General features: G+C 44.9%; 2 protein-coding genes across 3 annotated transcripts in view; one reads left to right on the top strand and one right to left on the bottom strand.

Moving 5' to 3' along the window:
- Positions 1-11,142, bottom strand: part of LOC144486716 (uncharacterized) — a 43,305-nt gene that overhangs the window by 28,612 nt on the left and 3,551 nt on the right. The gene's annotated exons all lie outside the window — the stretch shown is intronic.
- LOC144486720 (uncharacterized) lies at positions 2,641-10,830 on the top strand. 2 transcript variants are annotated; one of them, XM_078204737.1, is made up of 3 exons: positions 2,641-2,774; positions 3,324-3,926; positions 8,282-10,830. In XM_078204737.1, exons 2-3 carry the CDS (start codon positions 3,433-3,435, stop codon positions 8,991-8,993), a joined length of 1,206 nt encoding a protein of 401 aa, XP_078060863.1. In that variant the 5' UTR covers positions 2,641-2,774; positions 3,324-3,432; the 3' UTR covers positions 8,994-10,830. The 2 variants fall into 2 exon arrangements, with proteins under 2 accessions (XP_078060863.1, XP_078060864.1); XM_078204738.1 differs by lacking the exons at positions 2,641-2,774; positions 3,324-3,926 and adding an exon at positions 4,678-4,979 and having other exon boundaries at positions 7,716-10,830.

Below are 11,142 nucleotides of genomic sequence, written 5' to 3'. Positions count from 1 at the left end.
TCAGGTGAGAAGGAGCAGCGCTCTGAAAGCTCGTGATTCCAAATAAACCCATTGGACTTTAACCAGGTGTTGTGAGACTTCTTACTGTGCCCACCCCAGTCCAACACCGGCATCTCTACATCATGTGCACCATATAACAACGTAAGAAGTTTAACAACACCAGGTTAAAGTCCAACAGGTTTATTTGGTAGCAAAAGCCACACAAGCTTTCGGAGCTCTAAGCCCCTTCTTCAGGTGAGTGGGAATTCTGTTCACAAACAGAGCATATAAAGACACAGACTCAATTTACATGAATAATGGTTGGAATGCGAATACTTACAACTAATCAAGTCTTTAAGAAACAAAACAATGTGAGTGGAGAGAGCATCAAGACAGGCTAAAAAGATGTGTATTGTCTCCAGACAAGACAGCCAGTGAAACTCTGCAGGTCCACGCAACTGTGGGAGTTACAAATCGTGTGACATGAACCCAATATCCCGGTTGAGGCTGTCCTCGTGTGTGCGGAACTTGGCTATCAGTTTCTGCTCAGCGACTCTGCGCTGTCGTGTGTCGCGAAGGCCGCCTTGGAGAACGCTTACCCGAATATCAGAGGCCGAATGCCCGTGACCGCTGAAGTGTTCCCCAACAGGAAGAGAACAGTCTTGCCTGGTGATTGTCGAGACTGTTCTCTTCCTGTTGGGGAGCACTTCAGCGGTCACGGGCATTCGGCCTCTGATATTCGGGTAAGCGTTCTCCAAGGCGGCCTTCGCGACACACGACAGCGCAGAGTCGCTGAGCAGAAACTGATAGCCAAGTTCTGCACACACGACGATGGCCTCAACCGGGATATTGGGTTCATGTCACACTATTTGTAACTCCCACAGTTGCGTGGACCTGCAGAGTTTCACTGGCTGTCTTGTCTGGAGACAATACACATCTCTTTAGCCTGTCTTGATGCTCTCTCCACTCACATTGTTTTGTTTCTTAAAGACTTGATTAGTTGTAAGTATTCGCATTCCAACCATTATTCATGTAAATTGAGTCTGTGTCTTTATGTGCTCTGTTTGTGAACAGAATTCCCACTCACCTGAAGAAGGGGCTTAGAGCTCCGAAAGCTTGTGTGGCTTTTGCTACCAAATAAACCTGTTGGACTTTAACCTGGTGTTGTTAAACTTCTTACTGTGTTTCCCCCAGTCCAACGCCGGCATCTCCACACCATATAACAACACCAGACATATCAATGTTGTTACGATCCTCATGGTCACCTTATAATAAACAAATTCTCACAAATCCCAATCGAATAAACAAAGACAATGTTTCATTTTAAAACAATTTTACTTTAAAAATTAATCTAAAATTAACATCACTGAATCATGCATTAAGAAACAGTATTTGAATAGACAGGATAAATTACACTTTAAAAAGCTCAGACAATAAAAACAGGTTCCACAAAATCACAAACATTTCTCCCTCAGTATATTTGACTCTAATTCCAGTTCCAGAGAATTTCTCTGTCTCTGTATTTCCCAGGGGCAGAAAGAAAGTGTTTTCCTCACAGATGTTGTCCAGAGGATGAAGTTTGAGTCTGTGGTGAAGTTGGAGTCTGTGTGAAGTTTGAGTCTGTGTGTGAAGTTTGAGTCTGTGGTGAAGTTTGAGTCTGTGTGTGAAGTTTGAGTCTGTGGTGAAGTTTGAGTCTGTGTGTGAAGTTTGAGTCTGTGTGTGAAGTTTGAGTCTGTGGTGAAGTTTGAGTCTGTGTGTGAAGTTTGAGTCTGTGGTGAAGTTTGAGTCTGTGTGTGAAGTTTGAGTCTGTGGTGAAGTTTGAGTCTGTGGTGAAGTTTGAGTCTGTGGTGAAGTTTGAGTCTGTGGTGAAGTTTGAGTCTGTGGTGAAGTTTGAGTCTGTGGTGAAGTTTGAGTCTGTGGTGAAGTTTGAGTCTGTGGTGAAGTTTGAGTCTGTGGTGAAGCTACAAACAGAAGCTGTTCTGTTTCAAATCAAACTGCGGGACTTGGAAGAAAATGGTGGGAAGATTTTGCAAAGTCCCCTCCCCCACTCCCTCAGCTGGCAGCCCAGCACGCAGGCGCAGAGAGCGCTGCTGAGCCGAGTTGTCCGGAGCAGGCGCAGAGAGCGCTGCTGAGCCGAGCTGTCCGGAGCAGGCGCAGAGAGCGCTGCTGAGCCGAGCTGTCCGGAGCAGGCGCAGAGAGCGCTGCTGAGCCGAGCTGTCCGGAGCAGGCGCAGAGAGCGCTGCTGAGCCGAGTTGTCCGGAGCAGGCGCAGAGAGCGCTGCTGAGCCGAGCTGTCCGGAGCAGGCGCAGTGCGGCTGGCGCCAGCGGTCGCTCTCGATCTCTTTTTGGAGCAGCCGCCGGAGAGAGAGGGGGGAGGGGGAGATCACCGAGCGGCTTCTCGCTCTGGCCGGAGCCGCCAGCCGGTTGCCTGGAAACCTTGGCTCGAGGAGATGGCAGGGGGCGGGGGAATCAATGGGAGGGGGCGGGGCTCCCATGTCTGCACGCCCGGGCCTGCACACTGGAACTCCAGGACGTCACATCGGTACAGACTTATTCCTATTGGCTAATTCAGGCTCGGTTCCATTGTGACGTCTCAATGCGGAAGTTGGCCAACGATGTTCAGATTGAAACTTCCTCTTCTGGACAACATCTGGGAGGAAATCAATGTTTCTTTTCTCATTCTGGGGGAAATTGGGGACTTGCAACAACTGAAGGGAAAGGAAGTGAATCCAGGGAGGGTGCAGACTCTGGAAAGGAAACAGACAACATCGGAATTAGGAGCAAGACTCGGCCCAGGTCTCTTTTTCTTTCTCGCTCAAAGACATTGACATCCTTTCGCTCCCTCACTTTGACACTGAAGACAATGGGTTGTCTTCCCAGTGTTTATATGAAAGAAATTTCTGTTCTTTTAGTACTGGATGTCAGATAAGTCAGGATGGTGTGTGAGTTGGAGAGGAACTTGAAGGTGATGGTGTTCCCATCTATTTGCTACCCTGGTCCTTCTAGGTGGGTGGAGGTTGAGGGTTTGGGAAACTTTCTGTCAAAGTTCTCATTGAGTTGTCAATGTACAAAATCCCTCTCCTTCACCCCGACTTCTCCTACTTCTTTCTGTCTTCTCTCAGTGTCCAGAGTCTTGTGTCCAGACCGTGTGGCAGATTTCCTGCCCTGAAGGATATCAGTGAACCCGCTGGGTTTTTATGACAATCCAGCAGTTTTCATGATCACTTTTTCCGAGTGCCAGCCCCACAAATGACCAGATTCATTCAGCTCAATTTCACAAACTGCCTTTGTGTTTTTGTGGGTTCTCTCTCACTTCCTTTTTTCTGTTTTAAATCAATTTCACAGGGTTTTAGAAGAAGAGGATTTGCAGTTGGGAAACTGAAACCAAATATTATATCAAAACCTGATGGAGTTAGCCAATTTATTGTAACCTGAATATCATTGTGTTTTGAACATGGAAGGAAATAGCACCGTTCACAGTGAAGAGAAACTGTACACGTGTTCTGTGTGTGGACAAGACTTTAACCAATCATCCAGCCTTTCGGAACATAATTGCAGTCGCAACAGGGAGAAGCTGTGGAAATGTGGGGACTGTGGGAAGGGATTCGATTACCCTTCCCAGCTGGAGATTCATCGGCGCAGTCACAGTGGGGAGAGACCATTCACCTGCTCCCAGTGTGGGAGGGGATTCACTCAGTCAAACAGCTTACACATACACCAGAGAACTCACACTGACGAGAGACCATTCAACTGCTCCCAGTGTGGGAAAGGATTCACTGCCTCATCCCATCTGCTGAAACATCGGCGAATCCACACTGGGGAAAGGCCGTTCACCTGCTCCCAGTGTGGGAAGGGATTCGCTCAGTCTTCCAACCTCGCATTACACCAGCGAATTCACACTGGGGAGAGGCCATTCACTTGCTCCCAGTGTGGGAAGAGATTTGCTCAGTCAGCCACCCTCTCCACACACCAGCGGATTCACACTGATGAGAGACCTTTTAAATGTCCAGACTGTGGGAAATGCTTTAAAAATTCTGTAAATCTGCACTACCATCAACGTGTTCACACTGATGAGAAACCATTCAGGTGCTCTCACTGTGGGACTGGGTTCAAGCAATCATCTCAACTCACTGTACACCAGCGCACTCACACTGGGGAGAGACCGTTCACCTGCTCCCAGTGTGGGAATGGATTTGCTCACTCATCCACTCTGCTGACACACCAGCGAATTCACACCGGGGAGAAGCCGTTCACTTGTTCCAAGTGTGGAAAGGGATTCAGTCAGTCATCCAATCTGCTGAGACACCAGCGAGTTCACAAGTAACTGTTGTGATTGGATTTTGCTGTTTTCGTGTTCAGACTGAATCATGTACCTTTGGGTCTGTTTCTGCTGAATTGAAAAGTGACTCCAGCTCTGTTATAGGTGTTGATATAATTGGTCTTCGAAGGGGAGGATTTGGGGTCAGGAAACTTGCACAAAACATCAGATCAGGATTGGATGGAATTGCACAATGTATCGTAACCTGAACAGCAGAGAATTTTGAACAGGGAAGGAAATAGCACCGTTTTAATTATCTAACAGTCGCGAGATTTGAGGAAGATTCCAGTAGATTGCAAAGTAGCAAATGTAACTCCTTTATTCAAAAAAAGGAGGGAGGCAAAAAGGAAACTAAAGACCACTTAATATAAAACCTGATGTAGGGAAAATATCTTTATTAAAGATATCATGAGAATGAGAAAAATTCAGACAACCAGAGAGAGTCAGCATGGTTTGAGAAAGGGAAATCATATTCGACCTATTTATTGGAGTTCTTTGAAGGAGTCACATATACTTTGGATAAAGGGGGTCGGTTCGCTCAGTTGGCCGGGTGGCTGGTTTGTGATGCACAGCGACACCAACAGCACAGTTTCAATTCTCGTGCCAACCAAGGTTATTCATGAAGGTGCCGTCTCCTCAATCTTGCCCCTCACGTGAGGTGTGGTGATCCAAGATGATGAAAGGTATGGATAAAGCAGACGTGGAACGGATGCTTCCTCTTCTGGGGCATTCTAGGATGAGAGGTCATAGCCTTAGGATAAGGGGCAGCAAAGTTAAAACAGAGTTGAGGAGAAACTGCTTCTCCCAAAGGGTTGTGAATCTGTGGAATTCGCTGTCCCAAAGGGTGGTGGATGCTGGGACAGTGAGTAAATTTAAAGAGGAGTTGGACAGATTTTTAATTGGTAATGGGTTGAAGGGTTATGGGGAGAAGGCAGGAAAATGGGGATGAGGAGGTTATCAGCCATGATAGAATGGTGGAACAGACGCGATTGGCCGAAGGTCTAATTCTGCTCCTATATCTTATGAATTTATGATCCTCAGGTTAAGTGACCACCAGTCAGCTCTCCCTCTCAAGGGGACATCTGGGAGATGGTGCCTTTATATATTGGATAATGGGGCAGCAAAGGTGAATGTACTGTACTTAGATTTCCAAAATGCATTTGATAAGCTGCCACATCAAAGCTTAATGTGGAAAATAGAATCTCACAGTGTGGGGGTAATATGGCATGGAAAGACGATTGGCGAGCTAACGGGAAACAGAGTTGGCACACATGGATCTTTATCTGGTTGACAGGATGTGACGAGTGGTGTGCCAAAGCGATCAGAACTGGGACCTCTACTTTTAACAATTTATGTAAATGACTTGGATGCAAGCATGGTCGCTAAATTTGCTGAGGACACAAAGGTAGAAAAGTAAGTTGTGAAGAGGATGTAAGGAGGCTACAAAGGGATGTAGATAAAGTTCAGCTAGTGGGCAAATATTTGGCAAATGGAGCATAACATGGGCAAATGTGGAATTATCAATTTTGGCAGGAATTCCTGCCAAATATTTCAAAAAACATTAAATAGTGAGAGGTTGCAGAGCTCTGAGATTCAGAGGTGTCCTAGTGCATGAATCACAAAAGGCTGGAATGCAGGTACAGCAAGTAATCAGGAAAGTTAATAGAATGTCATTGTTTATTGTGAGGAAAGTGGTTACAAAAGGAGTGAGTTTATGTTTCAGTCATACAGGACACTGGTGAGACCACATCTGGAGTGTTGTTAAAGTATTGAACTCCTTATTTAAGGAAAATGTAAATGCATTGGAAGCAGTTCAGAGAATGTCTACCAGACTAATACCAGAAATTGGCAGGTTGTCTTATGAGGAAAGATTGGAGAATCTGGGCTTGTTCACTGGAGTTTAGAAGAACAAGAGGGGCCTTGATTGAAACCTTTTACGTTTCTGAGGGCTATTGACTGGGTTGTTGTGGAAAGGATGTTTTTTCTCTTGCAGGAGAATTTTGAACAAGGAGACACTGTTTAAAAATGTGTTTCAGACAGAGATAGGGAGAAGTGTTTTCTCTCAGAGGATCATGGATCTTTGGAACTCTCTTCCTCAAAAGGCAGAGGAAGCAGAATCTTGGAATATTTTGAAGACAGAGCAAGATGGTCTCCTGATTAACAAGGAGATGGAAGATTATTGGTGAGGGTAGTGGGCAGGAATGTGGGGTTGAGGTTACAATCAGATCAGCCACGATCTTATTGAATGGTGGAACAGGCTCGAGGGGCCAAGTGGCCTCCTTCTGTTCCTAATTATTATGTTCGAATGGGTCTGTTTCCATTGCTGTTAATAAACTACAGTCCATTTATAGATGTTAATATTGTGGATAATAGTCAAATAAATTGACTTTATGTTAAACACATGGCCTTTTTAATATCTTCAACACAGGTTCGTCCAATGATGTGCGGGTTAGGTTGATTGGCCGTGGTAAAATTGACCCGAGTGTCTGTGGGAATAGCAGGGTCATTAAGTGGGGTTATGGGAATAGGGTCTGGGTGGGATTGTGGTCAGTGCAGACTGGATGAGATGCATAGCCTCCTTCTGCACTGTAGGGATTCTATAATTCTAGTCTTGTAATAGAATGGGGCAGCACGGTAGCACAGTGGTTAGCACTGCTGCTTCACAGCTCCAGGGACCTGGGTTCAATTCTGGCCTCGAGTCACTGTCTGTGTGGAGTTTGCACATTCTCCTCGTGTCTGCATGGGTTTCCTCCGGGTGCTCCGGTTTCCTCCCACAGTCCAAAGGTGTGCGGGTTAGGTTGATTGGCCATGCTAAAATTGCCCCTTAGTGTCCTGAGATGTGTAGGTTAGAGGGATTAGTGGGTAAAATATGTAGGGATATGGGGGTAGGGCCTGGGTGGGATTGTGGTCGGTGCAGACTCGATGGGCCGAATGGCCTCTTTCTGCACTGTAGGGTTTCTATGAGAACATTGTAACTATGTTAATATATTTCCAGGCATCGTTATTCCAATAGAGAAGGAGTCCATGTCAACTCCTTATAGAGCAATCCAGTCAGACCCATTGCCCCTCCATCTACTCATTCTCCTGCAAGATTATTTCCTTCAAGTGTGCCTCCAATTTCAGTTTGAAATCTTTAATTGCTTTCAATGCCACCAGATCCGTGGGCACCCAGTTCCAGATCATGATCACTCGCTGCACCCACCATATCTCCAACCAAGTAATGAGTGCTGCATATTACACACATTTGAACAGGAAGTGGTGAGCATAGATTGGTTAACCAACATGAATTGGCACCTTTAGGAGAATTGGGAGGGTGTATAGTGGGAAAAAGTAAAGAATTTTCTATAAAAATTGGAATTGTCTTTTCTGAATTTCTAAGTTGCACTGACAGTGATGAATTTTGGAAATTTGTGTTACAGGATATCAGAAGAGGATTTCCAGACAGAAATCTCAAAACAAATACTCATGGTGATCTGACAGATTAACTCCATTCATCGGGACCTGGACAACATCCGCCTTTGGCATCTACAAAGAGAAATATTTGTCTGTTCTTCTGCTTCAAGAGATTTCAACCATAAATGTGATTGGAAAAGCATGGACGCACATAGATCGGAGTGAGAGCGTTCCAGTGAACTGACTGTGGAAAAAAACTCCAACACAGCTTGAAAAGACAGCACCAGTCACATTGGGGTGAGACCGTTCGGGTGTTTTGTTGTGGATGAGGCTTCAGCTGACTATCAAACTGGGAGAGACACATGGACACCAGCACCATGGAGAAGCCGTGGAAATGTGGAGACTGTGGTAAAGGATTCAATTTCTCACACCAACTGGAAACTCATCGATGTAATCACACTGGGGAGAGGCCGTTCATTTGCTTGGAGTGTGGGAAGGTATTTGCTCATTCATCCTCCCTGCAGACACACAAACGAGTTCACACAGGGGAGTGGCCATTCACCTGCCCTGAGTGCGGGAAAGGATTCACAAGTTCATCCCACCTGCAGACACACAAGCGAGTTCACAGCGGGGAGAAGCCATTCACCTGTTCCGATTGTGGGAAGGGATTCAGTGAATCATCCAACTTGCTGATGCACCAGCGAGGTCACACCGGGGAGAAATGGTTCACGTGTTCAGAGTGTGGGAAGGGATTCACTCAGTTATCCCACCTGCAGACACACGAGCGAGTTCACACCGGGGAGAGGCCATTCATCTGCTCTGAGTGTGGGAAAGGATTCAGTAATTCATCCAACCTGCAGAGACACCAGCGAATTCACACCAGGGAGAGACCGTTCAGCTGCTCCGAGTGTGGGAAGGGATTCACTGATTCATCCTATCTGCTGATACATCAGCGAGTTCACACTGGGGAGAGGCCGTTCATCTGCCCTGAGTGTGGGAAGCGTTTCCCTTATGCATCAAATCTGCAGAAACATCGACGATTGCACACTGGGGAGAGACCATTCACCTGCCCAAATTGTGGGAAAACATTCACTCAGTCATCCCACCTGCAGACACATCAGCGGGTTCACACCGGAGAGAGACCATTCACCTGCTCTCAGTGTGAGAAAGGATTCAGTAATTCATCCAACCTGCGGGCACACCAGCGAGTTCACACTGGGGAGAGACTGTTTACCTGCTCTGACTGTGGGAAAGGATTCACTCAGTCATCAAAGCTGCTGAGACACCGGCGAGTTCACAAGTGATGACAGGTGCTGAATTCTGCTGTTATTGCTGCTATTAATCACATCCAGGACTGAAGCATGTTCATTCTGACAGTTGGTGAAGTGAGAGGGTCGGAGGGTTTCTTTCTGCTGGACTGGCTGGTCTCACAACTTTACCTCCAGTGGGCTGATGCTCTTTGAGCGAGGGCACATTTCCACTGAAATGATCCACAAAAACTGATGAAGGATATTTATTTTATCCTGGACAGTAAATAGTGTTTTTCCTACCACTACAGGTAGATCTAAAATAAATACATTAGTCTCTGTTCCATTGAGTCTACAGCACAGGGCCAGGCCAGTCGGCTCAATTGGTCTGTGTCAGTATTTATGCTCCACATGAGCCTCCACCCACCCCTCTTCATCTCCCCCCATCAGCATATCCTTCTATTTCTTTCTCCCTCCCTCATCCAGCTTCCCCTTCAATGTATTCATGCTGTTCACCTCAACCACTCGCTGTGGTAGTGAGTTCCACATTCTCACCACTCGCTGGTAAAGAGGTTTCTCACTGAAATCCCTATTGGATTATTGAACCCCTTCATAACCTTAAAGACTTCCATCAGGTCACCCTTCAGTCTTCTCTTTTCTAGAGAAAAGCAGCCCATCATTCAAAATGTGTCAAATTTAGACTCAACCTTTAACAATGATTTTGATGCAGGGACTGAGTGTAATATATACAATATTGTGGAGAACAAGAAAAAATTGCATTTCTGTAGCACCTCTCACAACCACCGGGTGTCAGATGAACATGTGAATCAGGAGCCTGTTCTGCCATTCAACACGATCATGGCTGATCTAATTGAAACCTCAACTCCACATTCCCACCTCCCCCTGATAACCTTTCACCACCTTGTTTCTCTGGAATCTATCGAACTCTGCCTTTGTCCTGAAGCATTATACAGTGAATGAAGTTCTGTGAATTGTAGTGACTGTGCTAATGGAGGAAACTGCAGGCCTGGGTAATCAAATTTAGTTTTAAAATTCAATCATTTTCATACCATGTTCATTGCTATAAGTAACAAGGTCAAGGAAGCCATTTTAAACTCAAAACATGTGGCTTCTAACAGTCTGTTCACCTTCTGTCAGTTGTCTTTATTTGCTACAAATTGATTTTATATTAAAACCCAGTCATGAAACAGATTCAGTAATGAACCTTGATTAAGATATCGTTCGTGACTCAGTGTAATAGACAATTACATCATAAAGGCTAGATCTTTATTTTAAAATATTAACACTGAATCACCTGAAATGTTTCCAGAAACCGCAGAGCCAGCAGAAATTGTTTAAAGGAAGAAATTATTCTCTAATTTTGATAAGCTACAGGATATCATATTCTTCCAAAGTCCAGCTGAAGAATAAGGTTCAGTCTGGTCAGGATTAGTAAGGAAGAAAGCTGTTGTCTTTCTACAAACTGTCTTTTAAAAATAACAATTCCATTTCTACAAAGTCTCATCAAAAATGAAATCCATACATTTGGGTCCACGATGAATGCAGTTTTTATATGCTCTGCTCAGCATGATGTTGCTGTATACATTTCCGTGGCACACATTTTCTGAACTAGTCTATCTTGTAGTAGCCAAGTATATTAATTAAAGATTACTGTATTAATTAGCTGGCGATCAGCAATAGATGATTGGAGAAGTCGTGAGATTTAATTGAGTTACAATTAATAAATCAATCAAGAATCAGTCACTGTTTTTAAATTTATCTATTAGTGTCACATGTCGGCTTATCGTAAAAGCTGAGTTTTATTTGCTGTAAAAATTATAATCTGAATTGCTGTGTATGTGAAGAATGTGCAATGATGATAAATGTATTTTCAAGAGAGAACTTCAAGCTCTGATTTGTCTCAGAATTTGAAATTGTCTGAGTACCTGATTGTATAGAATCAGATAAAGGGTTAGTGTGAAACTGTGCAATTGTATTCCTGTCTAAGATAATGAGAGAAGGTGGTGTCAGTAATTGGGGATCCGGTTAAATTAATCTGGTCACCAAATTGACCAAGTGTCACGTCACAATCAGCCCAACTCTGATGTCAGGTAATGGTCACTTTGGGGATAAAAGGGGCAGATGGGGTACTTGGGTTGACATCTCATCCTAAAGGCAGCAGCTCTAATAATGCAGCACTCCCTCA

Source organism: Mustelus asterias, unplaced genomic scaffold (genome assembly GCF_964213995.1).
Source record: "Mustelus asterias unplaced genomic scaffold, sMusAst1.hap1.1 HAP1_SCAFFOLD_433, whole genome shotgun sequence".
Lineage (NCBI taxonomy): Eukaryota > Metazoa > Chordata > Chondrichthyes > Carcharhiniformes > Triakidae > Mustelus > Mustelus asterias.
The sequence above is the reverse complement of the archived record's forward strand: the minus strand, read 5'-3'. Positions and strand labels throughout refer to the sequence as shown.